General features: G+C 40.6%; 1 protein-coding gene across 2 annotated transcripts in view; it reads left to right on the forward strand.

Annotated features, from left to right (window-relative positions):
• The window catches only part of stk11ip (serine/threonine kinase 11 interacting protein), a 50,211-nt gene that overhangs the window by 21,657 nt on the left and 8,415 nt on the right, over window positions 1–20,139 (forward strand). Inside the window, exons 18-24 of one of the 2 annotated variants that reach the window (XM_080876867.1) lie at window positions 765–922; window positions 1,019–1,271; window positions 4,876–4,985; window positions 5,918–6,015; window positions 9,512–9,693; window positions 15,981–16,065; window positions 17,183–17,265. In XM_080876867.1, the coding sequence (XP_080732993.1) occupies window positions 765–922; window positions 1,019–1,271; window positions 4,876–4,985; window positions 5,918–6,015; window positions 9,512–9,693; window positions 15,981–16,065; window positions 17,183–17,265 (969 nt within the window). The remainder of the gene's footprint in view (window positions 1–764; window positions 923–1,018; window positions 1,272–4,875; window positions 4,986–5,917; window positions 6,016–9,511; window positions 9,694–15,980; window positions 16,066–17,182; window positions 17,266–20,139) is intronic. The other variant, XM_080876868.1, reaches the window with a different exon arrangement.

Consider the following 20,139-nt stretch of genomic DNA (forward strand, 5'->3'; position numbering starts at 1 on the left):
AAGTTCAAACAGGTTTATTATACAACCCTTGTCTTTTTGTATCTTGACATGAAAAATATGTAACAACATATCTTGATTAAAAAACAATACATCTTGATTTCCATACAGTTGTTACAGTAACTTTGTTAAACTGGACCTATTTCTATCTCTTGGATATTACAAGAGAAGCTCTGCATGAGTCACAGGTTAGAAAAGTCGTATCTTTTACCGCGTCTTGGTGTAGCTACTCCATTCATCTACTGAATGAAGAAAGGCCTTTTAGTTCCTTTCTCTTCAAGGCCACCCTCCCATTAAGCCTACTCTTTTTCTCAAATTTGCTGCCCCTCGCAAACAGAAGGTTTGAACAGCAGGTTGCCGGGGCTTCTTTAGCCTGTTTTGGAGAGCCTCACCAATAAGCTTATATAGAGGTACAGCCTGTTGTGGAGGGCCTCACCAGTAATCTTTAAAAGAAGTGCAGCCTATTGTGGAGGGGTACACCAGTAATCTTTAAAAGAAGTGCAGCCTATTGTGGAGGGGTACACCAAGAAATGTAAGAATAGGTGTGGCCTGTTTTGGAGGCCCACACCATTAATCTTATAAAGATGTGCCGCTATCTGCAACAGTCCCAGTTTCTCATGATCCAGATATACTGACCTCATTATTTGAATATTTTTTTAGCAACGTTTAATATGAGATTGCATCATTGTAATAGTGTTTTTATGACATAAAATAAGGAAAAACCTTACAGGTCCCCTTTACTATATACTTTTTGTGTGTATTTACAGGAAAAAGTCAGATTTGTCCAGAATGTGGCAGTGACCATGTTGTCCAAGTGGCTGTTCAAACGTCTCCCTACAGCAGTACACCCATCCAGCGTTCATTCAGGACCGACAGTGACGATGACCATCGGGACATAACTGTGAGCATGCAAAGTGCTAATAAGGTATTTCCCATATGTTAAATTATTCACTGTCTTTTGCCATGTCTCCTGCGGTAATTGATTTTCAGAATTGTTAATGTTTTCTTTGTTCTACATCAGGATGATTACACAGATGCTAGTAGCAGCAGCAGTCCCATCCCAGAAGCTGTTACCGCAGCAGAAGAGTCCATGTTTGTCACTGCCCAAGGAAGCTCTTTCTTCATTGGAGATAGTCCAAGTCAGACCAGTCACCTTTCCTGCAACTCAGTGTGCCAAAGTAGAGAGGACCTAGCAGGCAGCTACCACTACACCACTACTGGTGCTACACCACCTCAAGTGCAAGCACAGCCTGCAGAAAGGTCCACCCCTAATGGTGAGTCTGCCCTTTGAAGACAATGCAAGTAATGAGGGTCCAGGTTCATACATTAAATCCGCGTCTATGTCGTTTGAGCTGTTCAGCCAGTAGATTTCAACCCAGGACAGGACTTACTGTGACAGAAAGACAATACTAACCTGACATTTAACTACATACACAAAATGGAAATACACTAAGGTCTTAAAATAGGAATTTTAACAAAACATTTAGAACAAATAAAATAAATTCAATACAACAATTCAGACTACTAATGAAAGTTGCATGTAAGTAGTAGGTTTTCACTTGAATAGGGTTCAGCAGATTGCATCACCACTAATCTTTTTTAACCATATGGATTTAAATTTAGGAACCAGTTCATGTGTTTTTCTCTTCAGATCAAACTGTCTTAGCCTCCCTTCCTCCTCCTCACTTTCAAACATCATATAAACACAAAAATAACTAAAGCATAAAATTAAATGTTCAGGCCTTTGTTTTCTCTTTGTTTTTTGTTTTCTTTGGCTCATGGCACAATATTTGGATACATGTTACACTGTGACATTTGTATATGCTCACATGTTATTGTTTATTACAGTACCCTAACTACTGGTTTCGGTGTGTACTGTACTTCACAATGGCCATTTGAATTGTGTGGTCTGTAATGGGATGATTAAAGGGAATCATTTATTACACCCACATACAGGTAAAAAAAAAAAAAGACAGATTGAGTGACAGAATCACTTTAGGACCACACATGTGGCACACTAATTAAAGTGGCCTTGTGGATTTTGCTGTGTGGGGAAGGTAAGAGGAGCTGAGAATTAGATATAATCAGATACTACAACGAGACGTTCCCTATAGCCTGACATTCACAGTCATCTAGACCTCCAAAGCGAAGCTGATTGGATAAATTATCTGTCAACAGGGTATCCTGGAAGATTAAATAAGCAATTGGTGTTGTTGTTGTTTTTATGATTAGTTCATTGGGTGCATAGATAAAACTATAGTCATAAAATGTATATATAATGAATTCACATATGTTGTTTTTTTTAAAGATATTCATGGACTTTGAGATGTATTCTTTATTTCTTTATTGTATCACAAACTCATGTGATTTAGGATTTTATAAATGTCTGTTATTTATGTCGGGGGAGGGGGGGGCTTTTAGACAGTCTGTGTTTGTGGATGAACAACTTCATTAATTTTGTACTTACTAATATTTAAATGTTTGCTATCACCTGGCCATGGACTACGACCAGGTGGTGGTTTATTGAGAGTCACACCCAAATGTGGAAAGGCTGAGGGTGGCCACAGGCTAAAAGGCTTCTCCGTTTCCTCTTACAATCTTTCCTCTTATAATATTTGTAAATGTGAATGCCGAAGTTCTTATTAATACTTTGGATTTAAGTGGTTTAGCACCCATTAGACTGTTTAATCATTTTGAATTGAGCATGCTGTTGTTTCTTTTGTCTAGCTGTTAGCTTGTTACCTTTATTACGATAAAGGGCGATTGTGGCTCTAGAGTTCGTCTTGTAATCGGTAGGTTGCCGGTTCGAGCCCCGGCTCCGACAGTCTCGGTCGTTGTGTCCTTGGGCAAGACACTTCACCCGTTACCTACTGGTGGTGGTCAGAGGGCCCAGTGGCGCCAGTGTCCGGCAGCCTCGCCTCTGTCAGTGCGCCCCAGCTGTGGCTACAATGTAGCTTGCCATCACCAGTGTGTGAATGTGTGTGTGAATGGGTGGATGACTGAATGTAGTGTAAAGCGCTTTGGGGTCCATAGGGAAAGCGCTATACAAATACAGGACGTTTACCGTTTACTTTTTGGAGCAACTCTGCAGTGACAAAAGGCAGGAAGACAGAATAACTGTTGTACCCTCGACTGAACTGTTTCCTTATTCTCTTTTTTCTTTTCGTTTTTCTTTTGTTGTGGCAGCGGGCACAATGCACAGCAGATGTTACACTGTGGCTTTTGTATACACTGCTATGAAAAAGTATTTGTCCCCTTCCTTATTTAGCAATTTTTTGGATATTTGTCATGTTTCCAATCATTAAACAAGTTTTAATTCTTGACAAAGATTACCCAAGTAAATAAAAAACCTTAAACTTAGAATTTATTTGATCTGAAACATATAAGCGTCACATGCAAAAAACTAAGAAATCAAAAAGGGGGCAAAGGCTTTTTCACAGCACTGTATCTTAGGCTTGTAGAGCATTTTATAGTCACTATTCCAACACTCTGTTGTCGTAAAAGAGAAATGAAGAGCTTGGTAATGAAAGCATCACTTCACCTCAAATGTCAACTCTTCTTATCAGTTAACTTCAGGCACAGTGCACATCTTTGGACGGATAAGCGAGCGCTTGTCATAAAGAGTAGTGGTTGAACTCTTTCGAGTCATGCTTTAAACCTTTCGGCTGTTAGCCGGTAGTATAGTTTTAAAAACAATACAGCTAAACATGCACCTTTTAACCGCACCCAAGTGAAATTCTGACATGCATACCCAACATACACATACATACATTTTTACATCTAAAATAACGTTGTTGGCAGCACTGTTTATTGAAGAACAAGCCAAACAGCAGTAAAATATAAGTGGAGTTTTATTGCTTCAAACTCAAATTCTGCACTTCGCGTGGTCATTGTAAAACACATCAGCAGTGGCATGTGGTTTAAACTGTTTACATCGGCTTTACTGCCTTTGCTAAAGACAGATGTAAGTCCTAATTGAAAGTGAGCGCAGACTGAGAAATATTTATGAATATTGTGTGGCACAGAAATCCTCTGAGCTGCTCTGTATCTCTGTGACAGCATCTGACTTCCCCCCCCACATCTGGCTGCCATTTTTAGATGAACCACATGGTAAATGTGCAACAAGACAGATTGGAGTCATTGCTGGAAGTGATGGGAGAGGAATGAAAGCCTCAGAGAGGGAAGGCCGAGTCGTAATGATAGCTTTCTGTATCTTTTTTCCTCTGTGTTTTTTCCAATTGTGAGATTGCAGTTGCAGAGCCATGTAATCTGTCCTTCTGAAATGGCAGTTTTGTTCTGGAGAACTCATCCCAAAACACTGACGCACATTGAATATGGGGTTTGTTTGGGGTTTTTTTTAGCGACACAGTGCATCCATTGTTCCAGAGCACCTCTTCAACCGGTCTCTAAAGACTCGTCAACCTGTGCGTATGCTTGTGTGTGCATGCACCTCTCCCCATTTAAAAGCAGTTATCTGAAAGTTCAAAGGCTGTTTTAATCAGATCTCTGTTTGCACTCTTCTCAAATCAAAGGCCTCAGCTTTGGTCTCTGCAGATCCATGCCCTGTTGTTTTTGATCAGCTACAACCATCCATCACAGTTCTAATAACTTCTGTTGCTGTTCTTTGGTGGATTTATTGCTCTTAAATGCCTTTCTGCATGAGGGCTGTTGGCCAGCGCTGCAGTCTGCTACAGTAAACTCTGAATATGGTTTCATAAAAACCAAGAAATACTGTATGCAAGGCTTCCCAGTGTTTCCAGGAAGCTACGCTATAACGATATTAATGTAGAATCATCTGAAAGCATAAATACAAAGCTGATTTTAGTTACTTTGTAACTTATCATGACTTAGTTTTTTTTTCTCATATATATTTTTTAGATGATTTGGATCTTCTGTCTGAGGATTACGAGGTGGTGGACCATCGGCTCAAGCTTTTCCTGGATGTAGAAGTCTTTGAGGAAGAAGAAGAACTTCATTCTTTCCTTAAGGTTTGTGAGCCTCACACAGAGCTTAGAGCTTAAAAACCAAAGAAAAAAATGTATTATTGTATGGTTTCATAATTCACAGTAAAGAGAAGATTGAGAAAATATGTTTTCAGGGTCTTTAAATCTTTACTGGCATTAGTGTAATTCAGGAAACACTATTGTTTCCAGACTCTATGTTAAAGCACAAGTTTGCCGGCAATGGCAGCCTATGACTGATCGCTCAATTTTGGCAGTGCAGCGTTTTTATATGTCGGTGTTATTGTTTCTTTTGTGACTGTGGTTTTAAAGGAAAAAAACAACAAAAAACTTTAGATTATCTCCCCAGTGGGGTGAAAAAAATTCCAACTTAATAGCTGGTGACAACTTTAAGACCTATTACCCTTCATCTGCGGTTTCATCTCAGTCAGCCAAGACGAACTCTGACAGTAAATCTCCCAGGATCCCATTGAAGCCCCACTCTTCTTCTTCTTCTTTTTCTTCTTCCTCTTCTTTGGCTCCTTTGTGTAGCTTGTGCACTGCTGTCGTCATTAAATGTTGTTTGAGACTTCTTCGAATCACCAGGCTGTTGCTTGTCTCTATGAGACACTTGTACAAAGAGCAAAAAGGACCAAGCAGCTGGAAACAGGAAGTCACACACCATTCATCTTGGTTATGTTTATTTACCCAGTGACAGGGGCTGCTCCATTTTTCACTTGTTCTCTTACTTCTTGCGTTATATTGGAGGAAATGATACAAGAAAACTTACAGAGCTTGGTTTCATCTGATAATGTGGTTGTTTAATAGTTTATTGTTGACTTTATGGTGCTCATTACAATGTTGTAAAAGAGTTTATCAGCACAGGAGAGCCTCTCTGTTCTTCTGCTAAGACAGTCAGTGTTTTCCAGCTTTTTGTCATTTACCCCCTTCTGTTTGCTTGTTTTTCTCTGGACTTTCAGATGTCAGCTGTCAAATTTGGAGAACCTGGGGAGGTTCCCTCGCTGCTGGTTGTCTCAAATCAACGTATTTATTTCCTGGAAATGACATCAGATTTGCAGTAAGTAGAGCAATTTTGTTCACACAAAGCTGATTAAGCCAGTCTTTCCCAAGTAAATCTCTGTGTTTCCCAGCATAATGGAGTTTTGTAGCATCCTTTACCCACATGTGTTTCACTTCAGCCAGTAGTGATTAGTTTGGTAGCGGTGAAGAGGGGACGAACTGTAGTGACAGAATTGGGGACAAGAGTTTCTAAAGCTCCAGATAAATCACAAAGTTTTTGTTCAAACAAAAAACAACACTACAGAGAAGGCAAACATGAATGACCGTCAGTGCCGTCTTGGAACCCATCAACTACTCTGCTTCTGATGCAAAAAGCATCTTAAAAAGCTAACAAAACATTAAATCATCATCAGATGATTGGCAATCATTTCAAGATTGTATTTCAGTAACTGTAGTCTTACCTTTCCTTCTGCAACCGAAGCTTGCTCCAGTATGATTGGTCAGTAGAGTCAGATCATAAACCAATTTTAATATAAGATAAGATAAGATAAGATAACCTTTATTAGTCCCACACGTGGGAAATTTGTTTTGTCACAGCAGGAAGTGGACAGTGCAAAAGTTATGAGGCAAAAATTAGAATACAATAAGAATAAATACAGTACACAACTGTACAGAATAGAATAAAATAAAATACTATATACAGTAGAATAAAATAAAATAAATATACAATAAGATAAAAATAGAATACAAATACAAATACTATATACAACTGAGTAAAAATACAACGATGACAGAAAGGATTATTGCACATGTATGGATGTGTGTGCTTGATCAGTTAAAGTCTTTATTATGGAGTCTGACAGCAGTGGGGAGGAAAGACCTGCGAAATCTCTCCGTCCCACACCGTGGGTGCCGCAGTCTCCCACTGAAGGAGCTGCTCAGTGCTGTCACAGTCTGCTGCATGGGGTGGGAGATGTTGTCCAACAGGGATGACAGCTTAGCCACCGTTCTCCTGTCACTCACCACCTCCACTGGGTCCAGAGGGCATCCTAGAACAGAGCTGGCCCTTCGGATCACCCTGTTCAGTCTCTTCCTGTCCCCAGCAGAGATGCTGCCGCCCCAGCAGACCACACCATAAAAGATAGCAGAAGCCACAACAGAGTCATAGAATTTCTTCAGGAGTGGGCCCTCCACTCCAAACGACCTGAGTCTCCGCAGCAGGTACAGCCCTTTCCTGTAGAGGGCGTCTGAGTTATGAGTCCAGTCCAGTCTATTGTTCAGATGAACACCAAGGTACCTGTAGCTGTCCACAGCCTCAATGTCCATACCTTGGATGTTCAGTGGTTGCAGTGGAGAATGCTTGTGCCTGCGGAAGTCTACCACCAGTTCCTTGGTTTTACTGGCGTTGATCTGGAGGTAGTTCAGCTGGCACCAGTCCACAAAGTCTTATGGTCTTATTTATATAATATAAATATAACTTGAGTAAATACAAAATGCTCTTTGTAAATGATGATTTCATTTAAGGGAAAAAAACTATTTAGACCTGGGGGGGAATCAAGAGTTTGCAATAACTGGCACGTCACTGTGGGGGAATTTTGGCCCTCTCTTCTTTGCAGAATTGTTTCAATTCAGCCACATTGGACATGCTGTTTAAGGTCAATGCCAAAGCATCTTAAGTTCAGGATTTGAATCCAAACTTTGATTAGGCCACCCTAAAATCCTCATTTTGGGATTTTTAAAAAAAAAAATTTGAGTCATTCAGAGGTGCTTCAGGAACTGAACTGATAGTCATCCTCTTTCAGGATTTTCCTTACTTGAGCAAAGCAGCCCCAGACCGTCACACTACCACCACCATGTTTGACTGGACTGTTGCTATGATGTCCATTTTACGAAATGCTGTTAGTTTTATGTCAGATGTAACGGGACTCAGACCTTCCAAAAAGTGCAGCTTTTGTCTCATGAGTCCACAGGATATTTTCCAAAAGTCTTGGGAATCATCAAGATGTTTTTGGTAAATGTGAGACGTTGTCTTTGTGATCTTTTTGGTCAGCAGTGGTTTTCTCCTTGAACTCTCCCATGGATGCCATTTTTACCCAGTATTTGTCTTATTGTTGAATCATGAACTCTGACCTTAACAAGTGAGGCCTGCAGTTCTTTAGATGTTGTTCTGGTTCTTTGGTGACCTCCTGGATGAGTCGTTGATGTGCTGTTGGGGGTTGGTGACTCCTGGTACGGTTCACGCCTGTTCCAAGTTTTCTCCTTTTGTGTATAATGGTTCTCACTGGAGTCTCAAAGCCTTGTAAATGGCTTTGTAAAAACTGAAAGATGTCAGTAACTTTGTTTCTCAGCTCTTTCTTTAGATTGTGGCATCACGTGTTGGTTCTGAAATCATTTCACCTACTTCGCTTGACAGACAGGCTCTATTTAAGTGATTTATTGATTCAACAGGTCTGTCAGTAATCGGACCTGAGATTGGGGAGTGAAACTGAACTCAGCTTTCTAAAAATGTGGTGAATCCCACTTTATTCATGATTTTACAATGCAAGGCAATTGCTTGTAACACAGAGCGAGGTAGGTTTGGATAACTCTTTTCCTTTAATGAATGAAACTGTCAGTTACCAACTGCATTTAGTACTTATTTGGATTATTGTTGTCTAATATTATAATTTGCTTGGTAAGCAGCAAAAAATCAGGACGGGGCAAGTACATTTTCAAGACACTGTATGATGCATATTTGTTTGCTTTCTTACATTTATTGTATCTTGTTTGAACTGTGATGGCAATACTATGAGTTTTGCAGTTTTATTTTAGTACTTTATGTAGACCTTAATGACAAAAACGATCTCAGCACTTTTTCTAGCTTTGTGGTATCTCCAGTGCCTCGGTGATTGATTTACGTTGAATCAAGTGTGAAGACTTTCCCCAAGAGCAGGGGTATGCCGACCATAAAACCGAAACAGATAAAAAGATGATTAAATCAAAGCCACTTAAGGACAAGTTTAAGCAGCGTCCTCAAAGCTGACTTTTCCATGCAACCACGTGGCAGATAACAATTATGTCTTGTGATGGTGGTGAAAAACTCAGCACCCTCTGATTAGGATCTGGTTAATATTGCACAACCTGCCGAGCAGAATAACCTGTTTCTAGGTCACATCTTGAAAACACATTGATCTCAAAGCGTCTGCAGTCCCTGGGCTCTTTTCTGTTTTTCTCCCCTCTGTGAGAAATTTGTTGGCCATAATAGGTCGACTTCCCTCACACATCAGCTTTTCCTCTGATGCTCTTCCAAGGTGACGTCAAAAGTTGCTATGTACTGCATGTTGCAGGTGCTGAATTCTCTTGTTCTTGGCACTGTCTCGGAAACCAGACTGTTAATATGGATTTGACCCGGTGTCCTAATCCCTGAAAAAAGTTACTGATGTGATTTGTACTAACAAAACTCTGACTTTTACAAATGGATTACAAGTGTCAGACATCACGTAAACTGTTTAATCGAGGTCAGCGAGGCAGGACATTTTCTTTACCTCCTGATGCCTCATGTTGTTTCCTCCCAGCAGAGGCCAGCTCACCAATTGGCTGCAGAAAAGGGACAGCTACCCAATCATGGAGCTGAGCTACCTGGAGGTGGGGCTGGGTTCTCAGAGCATCCACATGGAGTTTGAAGATGTGGACGTGGCCTACACGCTACTCGTGAGGGACAGCGTGCGGTGCAAACGCTTCTTTGGCCGTTTAACAGGTAAAAAAGAAACCCCACAGAATAAAAGGAAACTGTATGGAAGTTTTTATTTTGTTAATATAGTCAGAAAGACAATGTGACTGTCCCGTTCTCGCTGTGTTTACTGGTTACACTGGGTTCAGGATTAACCTCAGGGCACAGTGAGGGAAGATTAAACACAGTTAACCTAATTTTAAAAGTTGGAGGGCTGTGTTACGTCCCTGAGGCAGACATTTGAACAACATGTTCCCTGTCACAGACCCACTCGCCGCCACAAAGTAATACTATACCATATGTGTGCTTTGTGACGCCAATTTCTACCCGTCCCCCTCAGTATTGGGTTTCCACAGACTGAGCACATCACCACACCAACTTGTCTGACTGAGAGGACCAGAGGCTGAGAGGAAAACCTTTTATTATACAGGGACTTCTTCCTGGGCTTTGGAATGTCTGGAGAAATATGGAAAATCAATTTGACAGTTACCAGCCCCTAAACATTTGGAGAAAAACAGAAAAACATTTTGGCATGTGTGGAATAGGATCGACGCTTAGTTTTAGCACATGTAACGTTTTGATATTGAACCCATGCGAACAAAAATTACAATTAAAACAGCACAGAGAGGGATGGTCCCTGATGTTTGTACAGATCAAGCCTGATGGATGTGGAAAAAAAAGCACGAGATGTGTTTTGTATATGGACTTTTTAAGGATCTTGCTCAGTTTATTTACTTGTTTTGATTTCTGTTCACGTAGAAGTCTTAACTGAACAACAACCTGGGACAGGATACAGTTAGCATAGCAAAGCTACCTCCTAATTCAGACCAAGCTAATGGCTCAGTCACAAGTAAAAGTAGGACAGCATTCTCCTTACAACTACAAACAAAACCGATGGCTGCCTTTTAATTGTGTTGAATTTTTTCACATTCTGTGACCGATTACCACGTGTGGTGACTAAATGGTTACACAGAGCTGGAGGGTATTCAACACTGACGACCACTTTTGTTAACTGCAATCACTCTCAAAGAGATTGTTCAAGTTCAAATAATTGGTGTGTAGTTTATAAATACAGACAGATTGCCAACATGTTGCAATCAATCTGAATGAGTCTTTGTCAATGAGCACAACTCAACTGGCTGCCAGCTGGTTGACACTGTTATAGGCGCTGCTTTGTTGAAGCTGCAAAGCTGTCCCACCATCTTGAATATAGTGGCCAAGATGGACATCACCGTTCTACGTAATCTACCGCATGTCTGTGGCTAGAGACCGGTCAAATATGTGGCACGCGTTTCCTTCTCACCTCAAGCCTCATTTCTTGAACTGAATTCAGGGCTCTAACACATAAACATGCATAAATATGCTCATTGTTAGCCTGCCTAATGTTAGGCTGGAGTGTCTGTCGAGTATCGAGTTTATTCACTAAGTGTCCAAGTCCAATAATGTTAGATCCAAAAACAAAGTTTTACTAACAGCAGCTAACATAGGCCTACAGCAGCTCACAGGGGCAAAAACACTGGCATTTACTGACAGAAAAGTCCATGATATCCTCAAGATGTCACCTCAGTATCGCTATCATCAGAGAGAAGTGAGTTTTGCTGACTTATTTACTTATTTACAAACATTGCAACATAATTTTGAGGCTACAAGTGTAATTATTTCAGATCATATCAAATCTTTTTACATATTGTTTTAAGAGGAAGGGGTAATCTGTTTTTATAAATGCTCTATTTTTCCTTTTCAAAGGAATGTTTAAAAAGGCAAAAACCTTTAAAAAAAAATTGACATTTTGCACGCATCGCTTATAGAAAGGGTCTGAAACAACTGCCAATTATCAAAAGTGGGCAGATTTTCCCTTTTGCAAGTAATTCTCTGAAGGCTTCCTGCCACAGTAGTGGGTATATATTTTAGCCAAAATAGTCCTGAATCTCTGCTGAGAGTCGCTACCACAATTTGGTTTCATTTACCAACGCGCTTTTGTAAGAGTTGCATTTAGTGGTTGGTCATTGAAGATAAATTATTTTAATATAATTTTCACTCTGGTTTCATCTTTCAGTAAAAAATACAACAACAAAAAAACAGAAGAAACATTTCAATATAATGTACTGAAACAAAAAGGCAGTTCATTATCTAAATATGTTTGTCTGACGAATGTTTCCAAAGCTAAATTCGAGCCTCACCCACATATATGAGAGTATTTATGAACTTATTTGATCCTCTCACTGACCAGGATCAAGGAACATTTTAGGCATCCCACTTGCTTCTTTCTTCTCCCTCTTCCTTGAAGTTTTGTCTCTCCACTAACAGCATTTTCTTTTTAAGTCCATAAACCGCTCATTTACTGCGTTGTATTCTTTGTGGGTGAAAATAATTCCAGATTGCTTTCAGCAAGACCAGAATGTCTCCAAAACAAAGCAGACGGAGTAGAGAAAAAAAAACAACAACCCACAAATAAGATCTTTTTGTATCCTTCCAGGTGCTCAGAAGACAAATGAATCCCGATGTTTCTCATTGCTTTAGACACCTACATGTGAATTATACGAAGGCTGTACTTATTTCTGTCCTGAAAACAAAGTGGCTAATATGACAAACTCTCTGATGCCACTGCCAAATTAACCCCGAAAACAGCTGTTGCAATATTTTGTCAGGAGAAATACGGAAAAGCTTAACCATAACAAAGTCTGACTGTTGTCCAAGCTGGCTCCTTTCATGTGGACAAAGTTTTTTCGAAACCACAACTGGAATGACGATGGACTCGCTGCCTGGAAGACAGAGGAAGGATGTGGTTATAACAGGGACAGTTTTCTGGAGCTTAGAGCTTCTTTCTCCAACCTAGTCTGACACAGCTTTATTGAAACAGGAGAGATAACACAAGACCTCTGGAATCTACGGCCCAGTGTTTTTTTGGGGTGTTTTTTTTGGGTGGGGGGGTCTGCCAGGTCTTTTCTCATGCTTGAAGGACTCTATTAATGTTCACTGTTGCAATCAAACCGTGTTGTAGAAGATTTGGTGCGAGTTGTCGGTATCAACAGAGAGAGATGTTGCTTTGGAAACTGGAATTAGAAAATCAAATCTTTACCCATTTCCTGTCCCGGGTGTCTAACGTATCAGACAGTGGTTTGGTATTTGATATCATGTGAAAATGATCAGGGGTGTTGTTGTTGGAAGCAGCCACACAGCAATATTGACACAGAGCAGAGCTCTAGTGAAAGTCTGTTTGTTTCAGATTTGGTTCTTAACACGCTCTGCTTGTCACCTTTACTTACTCCTGATTGCGGTCTTGGATGGCACCTTGCTAAACTGTCCACGTTAACACGTTATTTAATCTCGTTGTTAGTCTTAACGCTCACTGCTTCCCCTCAGACATGCTAAACACTGCCAGGAGTGTGGGGAAACTTTGACCCGGGGCCAGTGCAGATTTTCGTGAAAGCAACTGAGCCATCTGTCAGTTTTGTCCAAAATATTTTGAAACTTTTTTTTAAGGAAATTATTAAAATAAATGAATATGAATAAAACTATGCACAGTCTTGAAAAACATCAGACACGTGACACAAAGCGGGGCAAGAACCTTACCTTTTTTATCCAAAGGCAACGGAGAAAACCACAAGATTTTAAACAATTCGACAATTAGATTTAATGACAAAATATGATTTTTCTTTTCTTATTTTTTTTTTTATTTTTTTTTAAGAAATGAAAATGGGTTCTCGTGCAAAGTGGTAACCACTAACTTTTGGATTAAAAAAAAGGTAGTGGTTACAAATATATGAGAACAAAAAATAAAATGCTGATCTAATTTTGTGGCACTTAATCCTGAGAGGTGAATTATGTGTTTATAAGCACTGATTAGTTCAAAATGATTGTTTAACTTTGAAATTTATCAGGAATGTAAAAACTGTGTGTGTGGCCAATGTCACGACTGGTTTCTGAACCCTAAATCTTTCTTCATGGTTACTGAAATGTCAGTATGAATAAACATTTCATTACATCAAACATTATAGATTGATACACACCTTTTAGAAGCTGGTGTATATTTTTAGAATCATTTTATTAAATTAAGGAACCAAACTGTCGATGAACTTTTGGGGATACGGTGTCATTTTGTAACATAGGTGAAAATTAGATAAGACTTTTTTTTTCTGATTTTCACATTTTTAATAAAGGAAAGCATGTTTTGCCCTCATTTTATGTTCCTTCGGCTGTAACTGAGCCTTGTCCTTTCTTTCTGTCTCCTCCTCAGTGTCTCTTTAAATCTTTGAAATCTCATCTATTCAAACTTGACCCCAGTTATCATTTCTTCCCTTTGTTGTAGTCACACTCAATGATACGCCACAATTCACAACTGTTGGCGTGACCCGGCAGATTGTGTTCCCAGCATTTTCTCAACCACTGATTCAATGGTGCTGATATTTAACACCTGCACCTTATGACAGTTACCAGAAGAAGTTTCGGCTTGGGTTCCACTTTTGTCTTTAGACTTCTTTCCATGAAAGTTTGGGTGTGACATTTCTAGGATAGTACACGTTTACAAGTTTAGAAGTAATATTTGTATCCTTTCACCTGATTGCTTTCTCCTGTTAAATGTTCCTAAACCCCCAAATCTGTCAACTTCATCTAAAATGCCTCAGGAAAGTGAGAACAGAGGAGTGCTACCCTCTCAGCTGATTCAACAAGCTGTAAACCAGCCAGCTGTAAACTGCTGAAATGGTCACATGTCATGTTCAGAAGGAATCTAAGAAATTTTAAGTAAATTTCAGCGGTGAACTAATAGATTTTTGATTGGGAAGGTTGAGGTTTCAGACTCTTAATCTTCATTCAACCTTCATTACATTTTTTGAGTATTGGAACCATTTTTGAATTTTTGGTGGTTGGATATTTCTTAATGTGCTAAATGGAACATGTCAGACAAATGACAAATACACCTCCTGAAACTTAAGATAACCAAATGAAGCAACTACCAGTGCGAACAAAGGATACTGTCAATATTGACCTATCAATAAATTAGAGGATTATCTAGGCAACTGGGGCCTGGATTGTCCATTAATGATGAACTCTGCGATACATCGATGGACACTGAGTGACACGCTTTATATGTGGAAGTTTCATCTCAGAAATTCTGTGGTTTCTTTTGGAATACTAGAGCTCTTCCACCTCTGGAATTATTTTGCAAATGTCACCTAAAATGACCCTAATGCATCATATCCCACAATGAAAATTGACATCTTAAAAATTTCCACAAATATAAACCCAAATCTTAACAGATTACATATTCAGAATGCTGAAAAAACCTCAGTTTGTACTTTTGTTGGTCAGTCACAGAGGGAGCACACAAATGGCCGCCCCTCCCTGACCCTGGTTCTGCCGTAGGTTTCTTCCTGGTAAAGAGGAGTTTCTCCTTCACACTGTCGCAAAGTGCTTCCTCGCAAGGTTCATCTGATTGTTGGGGGTTTTCTCTGTTTTGTAGGGTCTTTACTTCCCAAGATAAAGCACCTTGAGGTGACTGTTGTTGTTTGTTTCTATTTAAATACATTTGAAATGAAGTGAAACTGAATGCTAAAAACAATGAAATGACTGCGGCCACTCTTGATGCTTCTCATGCAATTTTTTTTGTAATCTTTGGTGTTTTTTCATGCTTCTCCCATTCATGGTGAACTCCCTTTCATCCGTTCTTTTCATCCTGTTGCCTTCCAACCAATAAGCATGTACCCATGCATAGCATCATCGATACTAAGCTACATGCTTTGGGGTTTTTTTTGGAACACCGCATATAACCACATTTGCGTAGGTTGCATACCCCTCTGCCTAAGCTCTGCATATTCAAATACCTGAACAAATGCAGAACTATTGAAAGGTTTTAACTTTCCCACATAAAGATGATATTTGGCAACCTGCCCCTGTACCCTTAATGACAAGTTTTAACACCTCAGTATATAACAATAAACATGTGGTTTGATGACTGTTGGAATAGCATGTGGACTTATCCAAGGATGGCTGCATAGGCAGAGACCACCCTCACTATCTTCTCAGGCACACCCAGTAATTCTGTTCTATGAGGAGGTCTGAAATAACTGAAACAACTGTTCATAAAAGAGCTTCAAGGGTTACTCTTAGGAGGCTTTCGGGGGCTAAAGAGTTAAAGGGAGAAGTGCTAAAATGGCTTGTTTCAGGTAGGATGAACTGAAGGAGCTCACCAAGATGCAGCATAAAATAATTAACAGTGAATCATGCAAGCCAACTCTAGTAAAAACCTGGGTGAGAGGGAATATTCACGGGTAATTCTTTGACCACTACTAACTGTTTTCTTGCCGTTTCTTCAGGAGTTGTGCGTGAGATGGCTCACAAATCAGAGAGCAAGCTGAAGTCGATCTCCACCACAAGGCTCACCCCTGAGCACCATCTCTGGTACGCACCCACACTGCATCTGCACGCCTACTTTTGCTGAGGGAGGACCCGCTGGATGCAGTGAGAAAACAGCAGGCGTCTTTGATTTTATTTGCGTAGATGCTGAAAGATGTGGTCTGAATAGTGTTATGCACATTTGTATGTGGTTGGGCCGTGTAGGTTAAAGGGAGTTACGGCAGTAGAAGTTCTAACGCTGCACATTTCTGACACATCTTTAGTTGATTACAATCAGCTTTTTTTAGACTCCATTTTGTAAAATGGCTCCACTAAATTAGCTGGTAAACCACATCTTAATTTGTAACATGTGTTTTGCTCTGCAAGTCCTAGAGCATGCATGTCCCCCGTGTAGTTTGTTAACAGTGCCAGTAGTGTTTCTGCACCTTTATTTGTATGTTTTCCTTTCTCACTCAGAAGATAGACGCTTTTCCTGGGTGCTCACTGAAAAGGAATGTGGTTTAGCTCATGAAAGTATGATTTCAGGGAAGAAACATGCAAAACAAAAAAAAACCTCCCATAAACCTGCAAAAAAAAAAACACGTGCTGTGAATAATCCAACTTTTCAATCATACACACAAACTGTGTAAGTATATGAGGCAGTTTAGACATCCTGGAAGAATTTTTTTTTTTTCCAAGTTAGAGAACATAAATAAATACTTTCTTTTCTCTTTAGCTTAAAAAAATACATTGACAGTGACAGAAACCAAGCCTGTTAAGTGCCTGTTAAGTAGATTAGCAAATTCATTCAGGTGCCAACACAATAAGGCCTTAAATCTCCCAATTTGTCATTTTTCCTCCAGGCTTCACAACACAAAATCAAAAAATACAAACAAACCTTCATGTGTTCTGAGGCAGCAAACCACAGTCTCACTTCCAGTGTTTGCACAACACTACTCCTGTCAGCTGTCATTATGTTAATTATCCCCTTTGCTTCAGAGTCACTGTAAACTTTACGCTGGGATGTTGAAGCCCTTCAATCTCACACCTATCAGCCACAAGGTTCCAAACCGCCCTGTTATTTTATACAAATCGGTGTTTATGCCATTGTATCTTTAACTGAAGGAGATTTTTGTTTGTGTTTGTATGTCATGTTAACACTGGACTTTGTCTGATCTGTCAGGCCTTTAGTGTGCGAAGACATCCAGGCAGATATGGAGGACGGACAGCTGCAGTTCTTCTATGTTCTGGCTTTTGTCCTACAAGGTGACACATCCACTTGTTCATAAGTTGTTGTTTTTTTGCTGACTTGAGTTTTTATTACTCTATTTTTCTGTTTGTTTCTTTTTATCTCACAGAGTTTGCTTCCGTTCTAGATTTCTATCAGTTATCACTAGATAACTACAGTGGGGCAAAAAAGTATTTAGTCAGCCACCGATTGTGCAAGTTCCCCCACTTAAAATGATGACAGAGGTCAGTAATTTGCACCAGAGGTACACTTCAACTGTGAGAGACAGAATGTGAAAAAAAAATCCATGAATTCACATGGTAGGATTTGTAAAGAATTTATTCGTAAATCAGGGTGGAAAATAAGTATTTGGTCACCTCAAACAAGGAAAATCTCTGGCTCTCACAGACCTGTAACGTCTTCTGTAAGAAGCTTTTCTGTCCCCCACTCGTTACCTGTATGAATGGCACCTGTTTGAACTCATCATCTGTATAAAAGACACCTGTCCACAGCCTCAAACAGTCAGACTCCAAACTCCGCCATGGCCAAGACCAAAGAGCTTTCGAAGGACACCAGGAAAAGTATTGTAGACCTGCACCAGACAGGGAAGAGTGAATCTACAATAGGCAAGCAGCTTGGTGTGAAAAAATCAACTGTGGGAGCAATCATCAGAAAATGGAAGACATACAAGACCACTGATAATCTCCCTCGATCTGGGGCTCCACGCAAGATCTCATCCCGTGGGGTCAAAATGATCATGAAAACGGTGAGCAAAGATCCCAGAACCACACGGGGGGACCTGGTGAATGACCTGCAGAGAGCTGGGACCAAAGTAACAAAGGTCACCATCAGTAACACACTACAACGGCAGGGAATCAAATCCCGCAGTGCCAGACGTGTTCCGCTGCTGAAGCCAGTGCATGTCCAGGCCCGTCTGAAGTTTGCCAGAGAGCACATGGATGATACAGCAGAGGATTGGGAGAATGTCATGTGGTCAGATGAAACCAAAGTAGAACTTTTTGGTATAAACTCAACTCGTCGTGTTTGGAGGAAGAAGAATACTGAGTTGCATCCCAAGAACACCATACCTACTGTGAAGCATGGGGGTGGAAACATCATGCTATGGGGCTGTTTTTCTGCCAAGGGGACAGGACGACTGATCCGTGTTAAGGACAGAATGAATGGGGCCATGTATCGTGAGATTTTGAGCCAAAACCTCCTTCCATCAGTGAGAACTTTGAAGATGAAACGAGGCTGGGTCTTCCAACATGACAATGATCCAAAACACACCGCCCGGGCAACAAAGGAGTGGCTCCGTAAGAAGCATTTGAAAGTCCTGGAGTGGCCTAGCCAGTCTCCAGACCTCAACCCCATAGAAAATCTGTGGCGGGAGTTGAAAGTCCGTGTTGCTCGGCGACAGCCCCAAAACATCACTGCTCTCGAGAAGATCTGCATGGAGGAATGGGCCAAAATACCAGCTACTGTGTGTGCAAACCTGGTAAAGACCTATAGTAAACGTTTGACCTCTGTTATTGCCAACAAAGGTTATGTTACAAAGTATTGAGTTGTGTTTTTGTTATTGACCAAATACTTATTTTCCACCCTGATTTACGAATAAATTCTTTACAAATCCTACCATGTGGATTCATGGATTTTTTTTTTTCACATTCTGTCTCTCACAGTTGAAGTGTACCTCTGGTGCAAATTACTGACCTCTGTCATCATTTTAAGTGGGGGAACTTGCACAATCGGTGGCTGACTAAATACTTTTTTGCCCCACTGTAGGTACCTTGCTAGTACCTAGTTAGACCCTCCTTTATCTTCAGCGCTGCTTTAACTCATCATGGCATAGATTCAACAAGCTGGAAAATTCCTCAGAGATTTTGGCCCATATTGACATGATAGCTTTAGACAGTTTGATTTGATTTGATTTGATTTTGATATACCTTTATTAGTCCCACAAGGGGAAATTTCATAAGGCTGCCGACCTATTGCACGCAATGGCGGCGCCATCTTGCCCTCCGACCATTCATACATGACACAAAACATCACATGGGGAAGACAGGTCAGAGAGGTATAACAATGGAAAATGCACCACACGAGGAAAGATGAGGAGAAAAAAATAACTCCCCCCAGACTGAGCTCCAACAGGGAGATCAGTTTGAGAACAGAAAAAAAAACACCTCTGCACATAGCACATGAAAAAATCTTAATACAGCAAAGAAACACATTACAAGCAACAGGGGTGGGTAAAGGGGTGAGAGACAGCCGATTTAGACAGTACATCCCGGCCTGCATGCGCTGGTCTCCTTGATCCACCGTCAGCATTGAAAGGGAATAAGCGTCGAAGGCGTTTGGAAAGGGAGGGGGGATGAGTGTGTGCATATCAGTGTATATGTATGTGTGTGCGTGCCCAGAGTTCAGCTGAGACAGTGTCCTTCGCCCTGCTAGGCTAAGTAAACAGTCTTCCAGCCAACCCAGGTGGCCTTGCATGGAATGGGAAGGAACAGACTAAACACAGTCGTTATCAGGGTGTTTTTGATCGGCTCCAGCCTTGCGACCGCAGCTGGCACCGAGAGGGTATCCGCATGAAGTGATGGTGCTTTTTACTTTAGTGCGAACAGGTCATATGAATTTCTAAGCTGCTCTAACAGTCCAACACTGGTCTCTCAATCTCCCGTTGGAGAGCCGTGAGCTTTCTATGATGTTATCCAAACTTACGTTCCATGATGTTGTCATTCTCTTTGCTCAAAGAGCAGGTCCTGAGAACTCACGACTGCAATGCACTTCCCCAAGATTTGATCCAATTTGCGCTCAAAGGTGTTATTCGAGCGAGCCCCTCCAAATGTACCGGTAATCCAGTTTTTCACTCAGAGGTCTTGTTCTGAGTATTCACAGCAGCCGTGCGTTCT

Source organism: Rhamphochromis sp. 'chilingali' (assembly GCF_963969265.1).
Source record: "Rhamphochromis sp. 'chilingali' genome assembly, chromosome: 3".
NCBI lineage: Eukaryota > Metazoa > Chordata > Actinopteri > Cichliformes > Cichlidae > Rhamphochromis > Rhamphochromis sp. 'chilingali'.